Source organism: Camelus ferus, chromosome 5, assembly GCF_009834535.1.
Source record: "Camelus ferus isolate YT-003-E chromosome 5, BCGSAC_Cfer_1.0, whole genome shotgun sequence".
NCBI lineage: Eukaryota > Metazoa > Chordata > Mammalia > Artiodactyla > Camelidae > Camelus > Camelus ferus.
Window position 1 is genome coordinate 65856182 of NC_045700.1, and position 20348 is coordinate 65876529.

Sequence of the window (20348 nt, forward strand, 5' to 3'; positions counted from 1 at the left end):
GAGGAGAAAAATGCTGACCTGAAAAGTACAGTTAAATATTTTCTCAGCACATGACTATGTGATACTTGAATATGGCCCATCATTGGGGGTAGGCCGAATTTACCCTTGTCTAGGGGATATTGTGGGAGGCAATACAATGTAATAGAAAATGGGTTGTATTTGGAAGCTGAAAACCACCTTTCCGGAAACCTAGCCCTCAGCCACTCAAGGCCAGAGGGTGGGCTTCTTTTCAGAATAGTGAAAATACTTATATGTTCAGGGGAAGTCCCACTGCATAGAGTGGGGTGTATGTTAGCCCTGTGTCTCCAACAAACTAATCACTTTAGTGCGTAGTTGTTCCAAATCTGAACGATCTACAAATATTAATCTCTAATAATCGCTGACTGGCTTAGGGCATCTTGAATAGCATCACTTGTGGAATATCAGTGGTCCTGTCTATTTGGAGCTGCAGCAAGTTCCGTGCAGCTTCTTTCATGGTCCTCCTCCATTTTGGGGTGAGGATCTGGCTTGTAGACATTCCCTTCAGTTCATTACATCTCATTTCCCACTTTGTCTGAATGGAGGGAGCCTGAGATAAGGATATACCCTGATTCATGGGCAGGTATAATGGTTTGCAGGTTGGGTAGGGACTTGGCAAGAAGAATGAAAGATTGTTGACTTAGAGGTTTGGGGAACAGAAATATAGTTAGAAGTCTCAGAATGAGCCCAGAGTTAGAGAATTTGTGTGTCTGTGTTGATGCTCTTTGTAATGAGTTGTGTCCCCCTCAAAAATATGTCCAAATCTTGACTTCCAGTAACTATGAATATGATCTTATTTGGACATAGTGTCTTTGCAGTTGTATTTCAGTTAAGACTCTTAAGATGAGATCATCTCAGATTTAGATGGTAGGCCATAAATCCAATGACTTGTGTCCTTATAAGAAAGAAGAAGAGATTTGAGACATGGAGGCACACCAGGGAGAAGGCCATATGAAAACAGGAGCAGAGACTGGAGTTATGCTGCTGTGAGCCAGGCAATACCTGGAACCACCAGAGGCTGGACGGGCCAAGGAACCTTTGAAGAGAGCATGGTTCTGCTGATATCTTGACTTTACACATCTCTAGAAAAGATTTCCACAGTCTGTGGAATTGTGTGAGAATAAGTGTCTGCTGTTTTAATCCACCAAGTTCAAGGTAATTTGTTACAGCAGCCCTGGACACATAATATACTTGTGAAAACACCACCACGCTGGAGACTCCAGTTACAGCTTCATGCCACTGAGTGAAAAGGCCAGAGAGGGGATATAGTGTTACTGGATTGACTGATCTTGACGCTAAAAGGAAAATGGGATCACTGCTACAGAGGGAGAGAGACGGGGAGGAGGGTGGACACCCAGAGGCAAAAGTTAATGGAAGACTCAATCATCCTGTACAGATAGGACCACCAAAGACTCAGGTCTCTCAGGAGTGAAGCTCTGGATCACTCAGTGAGGTCAAGAATCCCTAACTGAGGTTCGGGTGAAGAGGGACCTTAGAATGGGTAGGGAATTGGGTAGGTATCTGTAAATACCACCTATTGACTCTTTTTGATTGAGTTAAACATGTATTTTTACACTTTAATTTTCTTCCTCCTTCCTTCTTCCTTCTTTTCTGTTTCCTCTGTTATGTTTATAGGGTCAATTCATAGGAATTAGCTTAATACTTTGGTTTAGAGGGTGCAGAATATCAGGAGAAGATCATGATGGGACTAGTGTAAGAATGAACACTCAGCGATCTTGCACTTGAAACTGGGTGCAGGGCCTGATGAAACTTTGGGTCTTTGGGTGGTCTCCACACTTTGCGCATAAGGTGATAGTTCATTGATTATATGAGGGATAGTTACATTGTGTTAAGCCACCGTATTTTAAAAAAGCAGATGCATGGGAAGAAGAATATATGTTGATATGGAAAAGATGAGATGGACATTTGTCAACTGTTTTGACATCTAGTATCTAAAGTCACTATCTCTGTGTGGAAGATTCACTACTTTATGAGTCTTAGGGAGGCTTAGACTGCCTCCTACATAAAAGCCAAGCACTTTTCCAGCCTCCCTTGCAGATAGGGCACAGGCACATGACCTGGGCTCCACCAATCAGAATTCCCCACCCAGAGTTGGAAACTAGAGCTAGAAGATGAGAAGAAGCAGGAGTCACAAGGGGACCTGGTGGCAGCAGCTGTCCCCCTATCCAGTTTTGAAGGGCAGTGTGGTGAGGTTTTAGTGCTCTTATCAGTGTCCTGTGTTGGTGGCTTGGAGATGTAAGCTGTAGTGTCTGTGTTTAGCAGTGTCTTCCCAGGGCTATTCTGTGAGCCACCCAATATCTTATTAATAAGTTCTTTTTCTGCATAAATAAGCTAAGCTTGGTTTCCTTGCCTGGAGGAATCTGACTGATATAGTAAATCATTAGGGTTCTAATTATCTTTTAAAAATACATCTTTTTATTTTATAAATACCAAAGAATATATATATATATATATATATATATATATATATATATATATATATATATATACATATATATATATGATAAAATATAAAAAATTAGTTTTATCACCTATTCAGTATGTCTAAACAATATTTAGCTCTGCTTATTTTTGAGCTTTATGAAATAGTACCAGTTTTGTATATAGTCTTCTGGTATCGCCAATTTTTAAAAACTCAACACTAGTTCATATATCTAGGTAGTAGGAGAATGAAATTAGTGACATGTTTACTTTTTGTATTTTAAAATATTTATCACATATTGAGGTAGAAAATTTTATTTGTTACACATCCTCCACTAGAATTGCTTACAAGAGAATCTGACAGACCTGGAGAAGAACTACACATTCCAGGGAATGCTTTATGCCTTTTTTTTTTTTTTTTTTCCACAAGCAGCAAAGGAAGAACAGGTACATGAAACTACTGTGTCATCCAGGTTTCCAGAGGGGCTGTGACTAGTTGGCTGGACAGAAGTCTTGGTGGTGACACATTCAGGAAGGGCCAGCAGGTGGGGAATGGTGACAGTGGAGATAGCATTGTATCAGCAAGGAAAGATGAGAGACAAAAAGCCATGGTTTCTGGCTTTCAGGCAGAGCGTATGTGTGTGTGCACACATATGCACATATGTGTGTGTAGAGATTTGAGAGAGCAAGAAGCCCTGGAGAAATTTTAGGTTGTGTAATATCTGAAGAAAAGAGAAAAGGGGATTTTAAAGAAGTGTTTTTATACGACAAATATGATTTCTTCTAATATTCTTCAAAAGATGAAAGCAATACTTGGATTGCCTTTAAAATTTTTTAATGAACTTTATTTTTTAGACTAGTTTCAGCTCTACAGGAAAACTGAGACAATGGTACAGAGTTCCCATATACCTGTACCCAGTTTCCCCTATTATTAACATCTTAACATTAGTATAGTACATTTGTTATGATTAATGAACCAATATTGATATATTATTATTAACTAAAGCCCCTAGTTTCTTCAGATTTCCTTAGTTTTTCCCTAATGTCCTTTTTCTGTTCCAGGATCCCATCCAGGGTACCACGTGACATTTAGCTGTCATGTTTCCTTAGACTCCTTTTGGCTGTGGCAGTTTCTCAGGCTTTCCTTGTTTTTGACGACCTTGCCAATTTTGAGGGGTACTGGGGAGGTATTTTGTAGGATATCCTTCTATTTGTCTCCTGTTTTTCCTATGATTAGACCAGGGTTGTAGTACCTGGAGGAAGACCACAGAGGTAAAGTGCCAATTTCATCATATCATATCAAGGCATGCACATACTGTCAATGGATTGTCATTTTGTTTCTTGGACTTTTAAAAAAATTCAGCTTCATGTAATAGTTGGAACTGAAGGACCATAGGATTTTTTTCTGGTTGCAACTGAATATAGAAGAAATATCTGCTTATTAAAAAAATCATAAAAAATATTATATATGGCTTCTAATGAAGACTGTCACATTCTAGAAGCTGCCATTGAGTGTTGTACATTATATTCCTTAACCCCAGCTCTCTCTCTTTCCCTAGGCCTCTTTGCTCCTGTGGGATGGATGGATCTTGGGCAGCTGGTCCTTGCTGGTGCCTATTTGGTATGTTATTTCCCTTGCTCAGCTGTCATTTTCATTTGGGCTCTAATATTAGGAAGAAGTAACTCTAGATCTGGCTTCTCCTTTTCACCTCAACAGGCTTCCCATTCCCTACTCAGATCCATCCTGCCTGTCTAGGCTAGCGAGAGGGAGTTTTTCATATATTTGTTTATTTTCTCAACACTTTTGGAGCTCTCTTTATAGAATCTTGGAGACACTAATTTGTACATACCTTAGGGATGGGAAGTGCCACCATACAGAATGTCATATTAGATCCTTTTATGTCATATACAATGTACATAATGCTCTGTTAGAGTTTGGAAAGTGCTTTCACGTACGTGAGGTTTTGACTCCCACACTAGATTCGTGAGGTAGGTAGGCCATGTATTACTGTCTCGCTTCTGTAGGAAGTAGAGGGGTAAGAAACTTAAATAACTTGCCCAAGATGACACAAGTGAATGACAAGGACAGACTTCCATACGGGGCCTGCTGGCTGCAGGTTATTACCCCAGTGCATTGGTTTGTTAGCGCTGCTGTGACAAAGTACGATAAACTAAATAACAGAAACCTATTGTCTCACAGTTCTGGAGGCTAGAAGTCCAAGATCAGGGTGTCGGCAAGGCCGTACTCTCTCTGAGGGAGCCAAGAAAGGATCTGTTCCAGGCCGTTCTCCCAGCTTCTGGTAGTTCCTTGGCTTGTGGCAGCGTAACTCCAGTCCTTGCAGGGCGTTCTCCCTGGGTGTGCCTCTGTCCTTTGTGCTCCCCCTTGGCACTTAAGCCACACTGCCTCTCTCGTTGTCCCTCATTTATTTTATCCACGCCGCACTGTGTGGTTTCTACAAGAGGTCTAGCATACAGTTTGGAAGCATCTCTAATTTCAGATCTCAAGATTGTCTCTCCCATGTGTGGGGAGAGGTTCTCTGCATCCATTGCCCCTACAAAAGGCGTAGGCGCTCCCGACAGCCCTGCTGACTGACTTCCTTTCAAAATGCCACAACCATTGAATACAGTAAATTTGTTCTACTAGAAAGGGTGGGTTGTAGTCAGCAGGAGTAAAAGCCATGCCACTTATTGGTCTAAAAAGGTATTTAGCAGCTACAAATAACCTCCTGGATTAATGGAATCAACAGTCTTTAGGTCTCCAGATGTAAAGGGACCATTTATTCGACATCCATTCATTTATTCAACAAGCCGTGGTGCCGGTTTGGGTCGAGCTAATTCTGAATCGAGGCTGCTGTCCTTCCTCTTAAGGCTTTCTTCAATAATTATTCTGTTATTGACACATCACTGACCCAGGCATGACTAATGGGTTAGTATTACTGAGAGATGCAGCTAAAGGTCACCTCGGGGAGGGGGCAGTGGGGGGAGCTGTGCTGACATTTCCATGGTGCAATGGTGGAGCAAATGGAGATTTTAAGGGGGCAGACCCCACTCAGCCTTTGCAGGAGACTAGAGTGCCATTACAATGCTGCATAATCAAATCTCTTCCTTTTCTGCAATCTTTGTTCCACTTATTAATTAAGTGCAATGACACAAGAGGGTGAGTGCTGGTGGTCTGTGGCACACTTTGGTGTATTGTTAGCATAGTGGCGCAGGCTTGATTATCGTCAGTGTGAACAGTAGCAGGTTACTTATTGGGTAATAAGACTGACCCAGGAGTGTCTTTATGAGAGTTGAAAAAGGAATTTTCAGATAAAAGAGAAAAAAATATTTTTAATGAAATTTAGAAAATGGGATCAGAGTATAATTTATGGACCAAATCTTGCCCTCCGGCATCTGCAAAGATAGAAAGAAGACAGGGAGGAGGAAAGAATCCAGAGCTCAGGAAATTTCTCATTAGTTCTATCTCTCCTTTTCCTGTCCATCTGTAACCCCAAGTCAGTGGATTGTCCACATTTGTAGGCAAGGTTTGCTATCATCTCAGGATGCCTTTTTTCTTTCAAATACTGGAGGGCTTTCCTGGAAAAGACTCTAGCTGATCACTTTTCTCCATCAGTTTTCCTGTGTGTAAAATGGGCAGATGAGTCCTTGATACAGTATTGCCTCACAGAAAGTTTGGGAGACACAATGAGTATAAAGATCTTTGTGCTCTATGTGGGAAGGCGTGCTGGAAACACGAATCAGTCCTCATAGATCAGTGCCGTGCCCACTGAGATGACGCAACAAATGTTTTCCGAATGAATAGATGAACTGGAAAAGGCCTTTTTTGTTTGCTTGCTATGGTGGATGTGGGCATGTGCTGCTTAGATCTTCTCTCTTTCCTGAGGTCTGATGCCCCAAGCTGCTAGCCCCTTCTGGGTTGTCAGCCCCAGGTTGTTCTGGGTAGGGAGATCAGGCTGGTATAAGGCCATGCCCTCTTCCTGGGGCAACTGCATCCAATGACTGACTCATGGAAGGGTAGGGTTCCTTGGCCCTCTCACCCATATGGAACAGTGTTGAGTGGTCAGTCATCTTCAGAACTCCGCAGAGGGTCGGCTGAGATGTCTGTTGAAACTGCATTGCATCCCGACTTCTCTCTCTGCCCAGTTTTGTTTCCTTCCCTTCCTTCCATAGTTGTTGTATCCCAGGAGCACCCCCTAAAAGTGTCCTGCACACTAGTCTCTGTCTGAGAGTCGGCTTCCTGGGGCACCCAAGCGGCAACATTCATGAGATTATGCAGGTGTTATGTGCTGTGCTACAAATGGGAGAAGATTTGGGGGCTGACTGGACAGGGTGGAAAAGACATGTGATACTCATCGACTGCTGAGAGGACTCTTGTTTATGATTAGAACTTTTGTGTGGACTTCGCAGGCTGGAACACAGCAGATTCCACCAGCAGCCTCACCCTACCCTGTCCCTGCTTTAGTCTGGTATCTAATGGCTATGGCCTTCTTGGAGCCAAACTTTTTTGATTCTCTCCCTTTGAAGGCTGGAACATGTGGGGCCGGGTGTACTGGAAACATGACTATATTATTATACAGCAGATGTTAATGAAGAATGGGCACATGAGGTTAATAGTACTTTTTGATTGGCTTATTGCATTTTGAAGAGAACATTGAAGCTATTAAAGCGTGCAATTGGGAAACAGCCTCTGATGACATCTACATATTTCTGTGACCCATATTTAAAGGGTTTCATTCAGCTCTCTAATAAGTGAAGGGAACAATTCTGACAGTGCCTTCTCTTTATTGCCTTCCCCCATTTTTCTTTTTCCAGGGCAGGTGACATAATGCAGACCTTCTGTGCATCCTGAATCTATGTTTATTTGGTCCTGCTGTTCGGTTGGCTCTATTGTTAGGAGAAGAGAATATGAGAGAAGAAAAGTTATGCTCCTTAGAGGCTTTTCTAATTAACTGTTTGAAAGAGACTTTTAAAAAATGCCTAAGTGTAAGGTTATTTGTATGCCTAATTTCGTTTTTATGCTACACTTACTTTTAAGTGTAATTTACCAAGGTTTAACACTTGTATTCTTTCAGGGGCATTACATAGAGCATTGCACATTTATTATAGCCCTTTAAATGGCGGTATTTTATTTCCATATGCTTTTAAATGGTTATTGAGTGGATTTGGTGCTCTTCCTGCAGTTAAAGTGCATTTTTTTTTATTGTGCGTAAATGGTAAATAATTGATACCTGCCATATGCTTCTCTCTCCCCTTCTGAGCTCCCCTTTCCCTTCCCCTCTTCTTTCTCTTCCCTTCTCTGTTCCTATTGGTTTCTGCTCTAATCTTGCTCTTTATCCTTTCCTCTTCTCTCTCTGCAGGTCTCCACTGCTTTCAACACCATTTCCTTGCCTCTCAATATGCTCATTTGAGGGGTTGGTGGTGGTTCACATGGATTCTTTTTTGTTTTGTTTTGTTTTGGTTTTTGTTTTTGTTTTTGTTTTTGTTTTAGCATTTTTTATTGATTTATAATCATTTTACAATGTTGTGTCAAATTCCAGCGTAGAATACAATTTTTCAGTTATACATGAACATATATATATTCATTGTCACATTTTTTTCTCTGTGAGCCACCATAAGATCTTGTGTGTATTTCCCTGTGCTCAGATGAATTCTTGAGACCAGTGCATTACCCGGTGGGGGATGAAGGAGGCGGGTAAGGGCATACAGCTTTTAATTAGGTGATGCCCAGATCAAGAATTCAAAATAAGAGAGTGGTTTCAGGGAACAATTGTTTTTTTCTTTCTTTCTTTTTTTTTTTTTTGTATATATATTTTTATTGAGGTATAGTCAGTTTACAACGTTGTGTCAATTTCTGGTGTACAGCATAATGCTTCAGTCATACATGAACATACATACATTCGTTTTTATATTCTTTTTCACCATAAGTTACTACAAGATATTGAATATAGTTCCCTGTGCTATACAGTATGAACTTGCTGTTTATCAGATTTTGTGAGAATCCTCCCATATTTCGAAATGAGAGGCACTGCCAGAGTTCAGTAGGTGTTCTGTGCGATTCAGTGGGTTTGTAGATGTAATTCTTGGTGTATTTGTGGAAGAGGGCTAGCTGTGAGTTTCTCTACTCTGCCATCTTGGCATCTCCCGCATTTCTTGAAAATATATATGTGTATATTTTTTTTCTTCAGATTGGTAATTGATACTAGGCTATTCTTGTTGCCTCTGCTTCTCTAACGAGTGACAACCTCTAGAAGCTTGAAATTAAGGGAGATGTGGCCAAGTATGTGGCTGAGATCATTCTTAGCAGGCAAAGCTTCTCAAGCTGAACAGTTTGAAAGGATCTCTCATTAAGGAAAGAGGAGGATAAACAGTGCAAGAGGATATTTAAAGAATATTCAGTTGGATGAACTTGTTTTGCAGAAATTCTTGCTATATAGAAGCCACATAACTATAGAAATTTTGATTTCTTTGCTTCTAAGTCCCCAGAAGGCAAAAAAAAAAAAAAAAAAAAAAAAAAGAAATCAAAATCCATTTATAGATCTTACAGCCCACCAATACTAGAAGAGTTTTTCTTTTTGAAATTTTAGAAAGGAGTTGAAAATTTAATTGGAAATATAAGGAACCCAGAATAATCAAAATAATCTTGAAAAAGAAGAAAAAGTTGGAAGACTTATATTCTCAATTTCAAAACTTACTACATAGCAACAGTATTAAGGCAGTATGGTACTGGGATAAGGATAGACATATTGATCAATGGAATAGGAATGAGAGCCCAGAGGTAAATCTATAGTCAGCTAGTTTTTTGGGAGAAAAAAGCCAACATCATTCAACGGAGAAAGAACAGACTTTTCAGCAAGTGGTGCTGGTACACCTGGACAGCTATATGCAAAAGAATGAAGTTGGATCTCTGCCTTACACTTGTACAGAAATTAACTTAAAATGGATCAAAGGGCTAAATGTAAAAGCTAAAACTATAAGACTCTTAGAAGAAAGCACAGAAGTGAATCTTTGTGACTTTGGATTTGGCAATGGATTCCTAGATATGACACCAAAAGCACTAGCAACAACAACAGCAGAAAAGATAAATTAGACTTCTTTAAAAACTTATTCTTTGAAGTACACTATGAAGAAAATGTAAAGACAACATGCAGAATGGGTGAAAATATTTCCAAATCATATATCTGATAAGTATACTTAAAATATGTATTTAGAATATATAAAGAATTATTACAGTTCAATAATAGACAACCATATTTAAGAATGGGCAAATGATTTGAGTAAACACCTTTCCAAAGAAAATAACCAAAAGACCAACAAGCTCAAGGAAAGATGCTAACCATCATTAACTATCAGGGAAATGCAAATCAAAGCCACAATAGGATACCACCTCACACCAGCTATGATAAAAAAGACAGGCAGTAACAAGTGTTGTCAGGCTGTGGAGAAATTAGAATCCTGTAAGTGACTGTAAAGTGTTACAGTCATTTTGGAAAATAGTCTAGTAGTACCTCAAAAGATTAAACTTAGAGATGCCATATGGAGTAGAACCTAGCAATTCCACTTGTAGGTGTATATGCAAGACAAATGAAAACATATGTCCACACAAAAACTTGCACATGAAGTGTTCATAGCAGCATTACCTGTAATAACTAAAAAGTAGAAATAAACCAAATGTCCATCAACTGATGAATGAATGAATAAAATGTGTTATATTCATACAGTGGAATATTATTTGGCCATAAAAAGAAGCGAAGTACTGATACATGCTACAGCATGGATGAACTTTGACAACATTATGCTAAGTGAAAGAAGCCAGTCACAAAAGTCCATATATTGTGTGATTTCATTTATATGAAGCAGCCAGGATAGGCAGAAAGTAGAGACAGACAGTTCAACAGTGGCTGCCTAATGCTGGAGGCAAATGAATGGGGGAGGATGGGGGTGATAGCTAAAGGTTATGGGGTTTCTTTCGGGGGTGAAAAAATGTTTGAAAATTGATTGTGGTAATGATTGGGTAACTATGAATATGCTAAAAAAGCATTGAGTTAAATGCTTTAAATATCTGAATTGTATGGCATGTAAATTATATCTCAGTAAAACTGCTATCCAGAAAACCTATAATCTCCAATAATTTAAAATAAAAAAATAAGTTGGAGCATTTTGAAGTTGTGGAAGGTGACCCTTCCCCGAAATCAAAGCTGCAACTTCTTTGAATAATAATTTCTAAAACTCAAGAGACACTTGGTGTAAGTAAGCAATTATTCCTATTTTACAGACACAATAATTGAGACTCAGAGTGTTAAATGACTTGCCCCAAAGTCATACAGATAACTGGTGATCATGATGGGGAACCTAGATCTTCCCACAGCCTCTTAGTGCAGGATTGTCATTATTACCAGTTCTTATCAGAGTTTCTTCTCGGAGTCCTCTGGAGGCAGCAGAAATATGAAACAAAGCTGCCTTTGCCTGTTTCTTTATATTGTTGTTATTAACTAACCCAAGCCTATTTTTAATGCACAACTCTCATGTCCTCTTTGGTAGACTGCAGGAGCCTTGAAGAAGTTTGAGGTGGGTGAGAGTTATTCCCGCACGACCTTTCAATCAGTTGATAGACTGACCTCAAGACAACCTGTCTTAAGGCAAATTCTGGGGCACATGTGAACATTAAACAGTCAGAGAAGCAGGCAGACACAAAGTAGCTCATACAATCTGTTTTGCAAACGTGATGCCATCCCAGGGTTCTATCTTTTTGTTTGTGTTCACCCCCACTTGCATGAAAGGTCCACTGAGGCAAATATGGTGATATTCCAGAGGTAGGATTCTGTTCCTCTACAGTTTAGACAACAGAAATCCTCCTGGCTAATGGCTGGACCTGGGACCATTCAGAGATCAAGCCCTGGGCATCATCTCAAAGAGACAGGCTTTGGGTCCAGCTAGATTCTGATACCCTATGTAAGCAGGGATGTGGAGAGTCTCAAATATTTTAGCCAATCTATATGTTTTGAGTACATTTAACTTCACCAATAAAGAACATTTTAAACCTTTTGAACCTCAGGTTTTACTTCTGTAAAATGAGGTATTTGAGGAGAGTAGCGTTACAAATATGTGGAGACTTGTATGGTGCACTAACTAAAAAGCCATTAATTTATTTAATAAATCATCACTTTAAATATGTCTAAAATTCACTATGCTAATTAGGAAAACCTTGGGTACTGATTGAGATACAGAAGACAGAAACATTTGTAGTAGCTGCTTCTAGAGGAGTCCTTCCAAATAAGATGCTAACTGGGCCCCCAGGAGTATAGATTTTCCATTAAGGCAGCTGACTGCCCCTGGAGTGGAAGCTTAAACTAACTAGCATATGCAGAATATCTCACAGTCTAGGCTGAAATGTTTCAAATTAAATTATAATTAATAAATATGCAACAAAACTCCAAGCAATGAACTAGGGCTGTCACTTGCTTTGCATATTTTAATTACACATTGTGATGCTTATATCCTCAGGCTTGTTAGCAAATGATACAATTTTTCTTAAAAAATTTTGTTATAGACTTTTTAAAGATTACTTTCCTTTTACAGTTATTACAAAATATTGGCTGTATTCCCTGTGTTCTACAATACATCCTTGAGCCTGTCTTATACTCAGTCATTTGTACCTCCCACTTCCCAACCCCTAAATTGTTCCTCCCCCACTTCCTCACTGGTATCTACTAGTTTTTTCTCTATATCTATGAGTCTCCTTTTTTGTTATATTCTCTAGTTTTTTATTTTTTAGATTCCACATGTAAGTGATAACATATGATATTTGTCTTTCTCTGTCTGACTTATTTCACATGGCATAATGCCCTCTGATTCTATCCATGTTGCTGCAAATGGCAAAATTTGTGTGTATGTGTCTGTTAATGGACACTTAGGTTGTTTCCATGTCTTGGCAGTTGTAAATAATGCTGCTATGAACATAGGGGTGCATGTATCTTTTTAAATTAGTGTTTTTTGTTTTTTGGGGTTTTTTTGGATGTATACCCTGGAGTGGAATTACTAGATCATATGGTAATTCTATTTTTAGTTCTTTGAGAACCCTCCATACTGTTTTTCACAGTGACTGCACCAATTTGCATTTCCACCAACAGTGTACAAGGGTTCCCTTTTCTCCACATCCTTGCCAACATTTGTTATTTGTAGACTTTTTGATGATAGCCATTCTGACAGGTGTGAGGTGATTTCTCATTGTGATTTTGATTTGCATTTCCCTGATGATTAGCAATGTTGAGCATCTTTTTATGTTCCTGTTTGCCATCTGCATTTCCTCTTTGGAAAAATGTCTATTCAGTTCTTCTGCCCATTTTAAAAAAATTGGATTGTTTGTTTTTTTTGATGTTGAGTTGTATGAGCTATTTATACATGTTGGATGTTAATCCCTTATCAGCCATGGCATTTGCAAATGTTTTCTCCCATTCAGTAAGTTGTCTTTTTGTTTTGTCAATGGTTTCTTTTGCTGTGAAAAAGCTTTTGAGTTTAATTAGGTCCCATTTGTTTATATTTCCTCTATTTTAAGAGGTGGATCCCCCAAAATTTGCTTCGATTTATGTCAAAGAGTGTTCTACCTACATTTTCCTCTAGAAGTTTTATAGTATTCACTCTTACATTTAGATCTTTAAGCATATTTTTCAGATCAACTACAGTAAGAATGGGTAGAAATGGAAGATATAGAAAATTGATAGAAAGAAAAAGAAAAAAACAGAGACAGAGAGAAATAGAAACTGAGGAAGAAACAGAGTGGTATATTTAAGATTCAGAGTCCCAGAGAGCGACACAGAGAGAAGCAGAGACTGAGCGCTAAAATGGTCAGGCATCCTCAGGTTTCTCATTTTTTAATTTCCATGTGATCCCTTCAAAGACCTCCTTTCCACTGCCAAGAGTAGTTAAGTCCGTCTCATCAAAACTATCTTCAGTCTGGCTGGAGGGATAAACAGAGGTCAACAGAAATATCTTCTGAGAACCCAAATGTTCATTGCAGCAATACTTACTGTAGCCAGGACATGGAAACAACCTGTCTCCATCAATGGATAAGGAAATGTCATATACATACAAATTTCAGCCATAAAAAAGAAGGAAATTCTTCCATTTGTGACAAGGATGAACCCCAAGGGCATTATGCTAAGTGAAATAAGTCAGACAGAGAAAGACAAATACTCTATGATCTCACTCATATGTAGAACCTAAAATATCCAAATTCATAGAAACAGAGAATAGATTGCTGGTTGCAGAGGTGGAGGATAGGGAGTGGAGGAAGTGGGGGAAGGGGGTCAAAGGGTACAAACTTCCAGTTACAAGATAAATAAGTTCTGGGGATATAATGTACAGCATGGCGATTATAGTTAACTACACTGTATCATATATTTGAAAGTTGCTAAGAGAGTAGATCTTAAAAACTCTCATCATGAGAAAAAAATTGTTACTATATGAGTGATAGATGTTCACTAGACTTACTGTGATAATCATTTTGCAATGTATACGGATATCAAATTATCACACTGTACGCTAATATGATGAACTAATACAGTGTTATATGTCAATTATATCTCAATAAAATTTGAAAAAAATGAGAAATATCTTTTGAGGGAATTAACCTAAGCTCATTCTCCTTTTGTGAGTCTGGCTGCTGAGCTGTCAGGGATGTAGGAAGGGTTTTCCCTAGAGCAGGATGGCAGTGCTCTACCAACTATCGCAGATCCAGGGGACTCTTTCATGTAGGTGACGTGAATGATTGACTGTGGGCAATGATATGGGGGCTTTGGAAAAGAATCTCCTTACCTCACTATTTCTATTCATTGCCTGCCTTGGCTTTGCCACTTAATGTGGTGTTGGACAAATTTCTCAACCCTTCTGGATCTCAGATTCCACCTTCATAAAATGAGGACTAATGCCATAAATATGTATGTACTGTAAAGACCTGAAAATACTTCTTTTCCTTAATTCATTCTCTCTCTCTCTTTTTTTTGGTAACAGTTTTTTTTTTTTTTTCATTAAGAGTATCTTTTTAAAATGTCAGTGTCTCTAGGAGAGGTACATTAAGATAAGTTTTTCTCAAATGCTGATCAAAGTGCCCCTAATGGAGGAGGAAAATAAACAGTTAGACCCCTGAGATCCGGGGAAGGATTTGGAAGCTTTCGCCTCAAGCTCAAAATTTATGTGCAGTTTTATGATTTATTTTATTTTAAAAGTCTGTGAATTTTGCATTTTACTCCAAGTTTGCATACTACTATAGTTTGTAATGCTCTAAAAAAATGGTGTTTCCCCTATTATTGGCACTCCAGGAAAATATACCGTGTTTATCCTGTGGCTTCTTGTCCTCCTGGCACGTTGCCATATACTTCTCAGAGTCTATAATCCCTGGCTTGAGTGGGGTGGCCTTTTGTATCAACTAACACACTAGCAAATACGGCTACAAAAGAAATAGGACTCCAGTTTTGTCTTGAGGCCATTGGGCGTGGTATTCAAATCTAGGCTACTCTAAGTCTCCAGCTAGAAACTATGTTGATTTTATTCTCAGACTGAGTCAAAAAGGTGATAAGAGAAGAAGTGGGTTGTAGAACTAATTTAGAGGTTTTCTGAGCTTCTCAGCATCCTAAGAATTTGGCTTTAGTTTTGAGGTCTTCTTGGCCATGTAAAGAATGCCAAAGGATTCTAGTCCTCTCAAAGAAGATCTTTATCCAACTCAATCACCCTAGGCCCCCTGAGGGAGGATAAGAATTTGAAATGGTACTTGAAATATCCTTTCAGGTAATATTTACAGTTTTGGGGCCCTGAATTTCTCAAGGTCCTCTTGGTTTCAAGGTGCAAGCATTACTTTAAGATGGCTATGCTAGTGAGAAGGCATCCTCTATTTTTCTGCAACAACTAAATTAAAGATCCTGCTGTCATGAAAAGGTACTAAAAGGTTAAATGTTCCTTGGAAGAGGATCTCTTTAGAGTCATCTCTCAACAAGTTGTCTTAGGCTACATAGATTGTCTCAATCATTACTAACAGATGCATCTGCAGCAAGACAATTTTGCAAGCCCAGGCAGAAAAGAACTCATGCTTTTCTGAAATCTTTCCCTTGGCTCATATTAAAACTAGCCAGGAGAAGAGACATAGCAAAGTTTATTAGGGACAGTTCCCTAGAGGAGAAAATAATGGGGATAATGAGACAAATATTCGTAAGGCATCCTGGGGCTTCTGAAATAAGCAGACTCTGATCCACTGAAATAGCTGGTGGAGAAATAGCTTTGTTATACATAACTTTAGAAAATGCATTCTGTTGTTAGATTCCAAATACATTTGAAATTTTCTAAGGGGGCTCTAGTCACTTTTAAAAGCGTCATCACCAGGAGTAGTAGCCAACTGAAGAGAAATCAAGTTTGCCTTGCTCATGTAGGTGAGGTAACACTATAGTGTCCTTTGTGGGTAAAATTCCCTCGGGCTTCAGAAATGACCAGACTGAGCAATGTTCACGTTTGGAACCAGAGTAGCCTGCAAGGGTAAGAATGTGGGGAAGCAAAGAGAGGGAATTCCCAACGCTTCTCCAAGCTTGTTTCTCTTTAAGAAGTAAGAACGCAGGCTTAGGGGAAAAGTGTTGGGTCAGTTATTCTGTTTGGGAAGTTTGGGAACCACACCTAGTATAGTCTAACCTTAATCAAGAAGGAAGCAGATGGAGTCTGTATATGTGTGTGTGTGTGTGTGTGTATGTATTTGTGTGTGTTTGTGTATATGAGAGAGAGAAAAAGAGAGAGAGAGAGACTGACGTTCTGATTAAGGTGAGATAAGCCATCTATTTAATGGTCTAAAAGCCATTGCAATAGGCATGTTAGCTCCAAGTAAATGCTGCCAAATGCTCCTTAAGTTAGTACAAGGTCCAGATATGAAGAAAGGAACTTTTCCAAATCACATTTACAGAGACTTGTTTAGTGCATCTTTCCAATAGTATTGTAGCTAGCTGTGACCCTAGATACATAATGGGAAGGTGCAGGAGGGTGTTCTGTGTACCAACCAGGGAGGCTCCTCTATGCATTCACTTCCAGATATGTTGACCATCTTCCCATAGGCCTGGCCTTGGCACCGAGCGTATGAAGTAAATCTGGACATAAGCTGAATGTGAGGAGCTTCTGGTCTATCATGAAGAATCCGTGTAGAGGCATTAGATAGTGGTTAGAGGCATACATGGAGGCATTGAGTGTAGTGCTTAAGCTCACAGGCCTTCTGAAGTCAGACTGACTGCCTGGGTTCATATCTTCCTGTTGCCACTAATTAGCAGTTAAATCTCACTGAATCTCGATTTTATCACTTATAAAATGGGATCAGACCTATATATGTGTAGGATATAGTAGGACCTATAGGGTTATTTTGACTACAAATGAGCTGATATATGTAAAGTTCTGATTCATAATAAACATTCAATAAATGGATTGATATTATGATTATATATAAATACATAATATTACTATTGACATTCATGGAGAAGATTTTGTCAGGAGACCTTTAGTAATCTTCAAATTTGGGAATAATGCCATAACAGCTTTGGAAGCAAAATTTTCTTTACTTCCTATAAGTTACTGCTTTGGGGAGGAAGAGGCAATGAGGCATTCTAGTTTCACAAACCATCTTTCTCCCCTAGAAGGTGCAACATCAAATTAGAGCTCGGAAAATGAAAAATTGCTTCTTGCTATGGACTTATAAAAAAATACATTTTTATTGAACTACAGTCAGTTTACAGTGTTTTGTCAATTTCTGGTGTACAGCACAGTACTTCAGTCACATAGGAACATGCATACATTCGTTCTCATATTCTTCTCCAACATAAGTTACTACAAGATATTGAATATTGTTCCCTGTGCTATACAGTATAATCTTGTTTATCTATTTTATATATATATTATTTATATATATAATATATATATATTTTATATAATATATGTATATATTAGTTAGTATTTGCAAATCTCAAACTCCCAGTTTATCCCTTCCCACCCACTTCCTCCTCTGGTAACCATAAGTTTGTTTTCTGTGTCTGTGAGTCTGTTTCTGTTTTGTAATTACTTACATTTGTCTTTTTTTTTTTTTAAAGATTCCACATATAAGTGATATCATGTGTATTTTTCTTTTTCCTTCTGGCTTACTTCACTTAGAATGACATTCTCCAGGTTCATCCGTGTTGCTGCAAATGGCATTATTTTATTCTTTTCTATGGCTGAGTAGTATTCCATTGTATAAGTATACCACAGCTTCTTAGGTTGTTTCCATGTCTTGGCTATTGTTAATAGTGCTGCTGTGAACATTGGGGTTCATGTGTCTTTTTGAATTAAGGTTCCCTCTGAATATATGCCCAGGATAGGATTGCTGGATCTTACCATGGACTTCTGGAGTTAGACAGCAATAGTCAAAATTAGGACTATTAAATTTTGGAGAATGCAGGTGTTCCATAACACAACAAAGCCAGTGTGAGAACACTTGCTTGCTCAGAGAACAAGAGATGAGCGAGCGCCCAAACACTGTCCTGTGATAAACTCAGAAATTCTGGCTCTGCCCAACTCTGCCAGCTGTTGCCCAACCCCAGGTAGGGGTTTTAGCAGCTGAGTTGGGGTTGGGAGTTGTTGGCTGGGCCAAACCCAAGACTCAATTAGGCCATGACTGCCTGACATTCTGTAGATACTTTCCATTTTTCTGAGATAAGTGTTTGCTTTCTGATTTTGAATGACTATAACTGGACGCTTTGACACATCTATGAAGGGTCAAGCAAGTTCAAGGCAAAGTAGAAGTGCAGGCGTAGCTGACCTTCAACATTCTAGCCTCCTTTTTCTGCATATTTTTCTCCCCTCTGCTGAGCGCTCCATTCTTAGAGGGCTCCTTACTCTCTCCTTCATCAATTTCTGCCTCCGCAAAGAATTTGACATCAGTCATTTATATTTCATAGTGAATTTAAGCCAACACGTTACTTCTCTCAGAAGTAATTTCCCCTTAGCCTCAGATATATGTGGCAGTTGAACTCGTCTTGTATCGGCTTTGACTTGGCTCGTTGACTATGTTCGTTTCAGCATGAAAACAGCTTCAGGGACCCTGTTGTAGATTTCAGTATGAAATGACATGGAAGAAACTTTGGCTTCAGAAGTTTTCATTCACTGATTTTACTTTGATCAAACAAAACATTATCTGTACCAGGAAAAGGAACAATGTTTGTAGGGAAATCAGGAAAAATCCTCTATCAGAAACTGAATATAAGAGCAAAGGGAGGAGAATAAAGAGGGGAGAGATGAGGAGGAACGAAAGGAGGAGGAAAAATAAAGGAAAAGGAAGAGAAATACAGAAAGCATCACCACCTCCTCCTGGCTGAGAACAAGGAGCCCAAATGACAATAGGATGCCTACAATAGTCAGAGCCTGATGTGTAAACAGATGCCACAGGGAACTGCACTGGTTTTTACAGTTCTTTTCTCCTTTGCTTCACAAAATTTTGCCTATGAAAGAACTTCAGAAGCAGCTTACCACTTTTCTCATTTCTTACCTTTTTTACTCAAAATTTGCTCACTTTAAACACACATACACAAAAGAACAAGAACAAAAACAACAGCACACACACACACATACACTCCATTTTAGGACTTTTCTATGACTTCCTACCCTTGCTAGATTTTTTTTCCATCCTGCTCATGACATAGTCCTTTCTCTTGATAATGATTTATTTGAAGATTTTAAAGGTCAAAGTTTATTATATTATTACCTTTAAAAAGGTATGTTAAAAAATAGAACAAAGAATATTCTGAAGAATGAGCCAGGTGCTGTGCGAAACCCAGAAATTTTTCCAATTTTTACTTAAAGGATTTAAAATTTTGCTTTTGAACAGAGATAAAACTAAAGGAAGAAAAGAAGATCATTAAAGCAAAGAGAAAGAAGTCTGAAGTATTCAAAAGTATGATGTTAGCTTTTCTTTTTAATAGATTAAAGTAATCTAAGTAACCCTTGAAACACAGAAGCTTTATATATAGGGTGTGTTGAAAATGATATATCAACTTAAAAATGTTTTTCTTAGAAAATAGCTCTTTCATACTTACAATATCAAACTAAGGATGTTGTAGTTGACGGAAAATGTGTAGTTTGAGGAAATTTGGTAGCTGAGTTAATAGTAAAATTATGAAATAATGGCTTGTATCCAGCCTGAGACAGTGTAGGCTATGATGGCAAAGATCCCACTAATACAAGCCACATGTTCTAATCCACTTGTCCAGTGAATGATTTCACCTTTCTATGTACCACTACTTTAAGGGCTGGAAGAATTGGGGTTTTTCCCAGCAAACTGTGGGTCGCCAGGGTTCCATCTGTCTGCCACTCTCAGACTATATTTATAGTAACCCTCCCCTCTCCCCTGCACTAGAGTCCAACACTGATCTTTTCAGATGCATGAATAAACTCTGTTACAGAGACCATGAGGATAAAAACTATGTAGCAATGACAGTCATTCACTGCATGTTTCCTTTGTGCCAAGCCCAGTCCCTGGTGTGTTCTTCATTCTTCATTATCCCTCAACCTCACAAGTCAGGTAAGACCGACATCTTTAGCCGCACTTCTGGTCTTTGAAAGAGAAAGGTTCTTCCCCATTTAGCTTCCAGGTTAAGCCTTTTCTCTGTGAGCAGGGTCTTTCCATGCTTTGGCAAAAGCATTGCTCATGGTCAAGCTCACAGAGGGTAGATTCGGCGGGAGTCTGTTACTGACCCTTCCGAGTTGGTCTCCAGCAAGGGTCCTCCTGCCTGGTGTCATTCAGGACAGCAGAACCAGACCGAGTTTGGTTCAGAAGCAAAGGAAAGCGTTACTCTTGGATCAGAGCACGGAGAGGTGTGAGGAGGACACAGTCCTCCCAGACG

General features: G+C 39.0%; 1 protein-coding gene across 5 annotated transcripts in view; it reads left to right on the forward strand.

Moving 5' to 3' along the window:
• The window catches only part of KLF7 (Kruppel like factor 7), a 390342-nt gene that overhangs the window by 119269 nt on the left and 250725 nt on the right, over positions 1 to 20348 (forward strand). For all 5 annotated transcript variants that reach the window (XM_032479987.1, XM_032479985.1, XM_032479988.1 and 2 more), the window contains one exon: positions 4020 to 4081. Coding sequence is in view for 2 of the 5 variants with exons in the window: in XM_032479981.1 (XP_032335872.1) it covers positions 4020 to 4081 (62 nt within the window). In the remaining 3 variants the exon portion in view is untranslated. The remainder of the gene's footprint in view (positions 1 to 4019; positions 4082 to 20348) is intronic.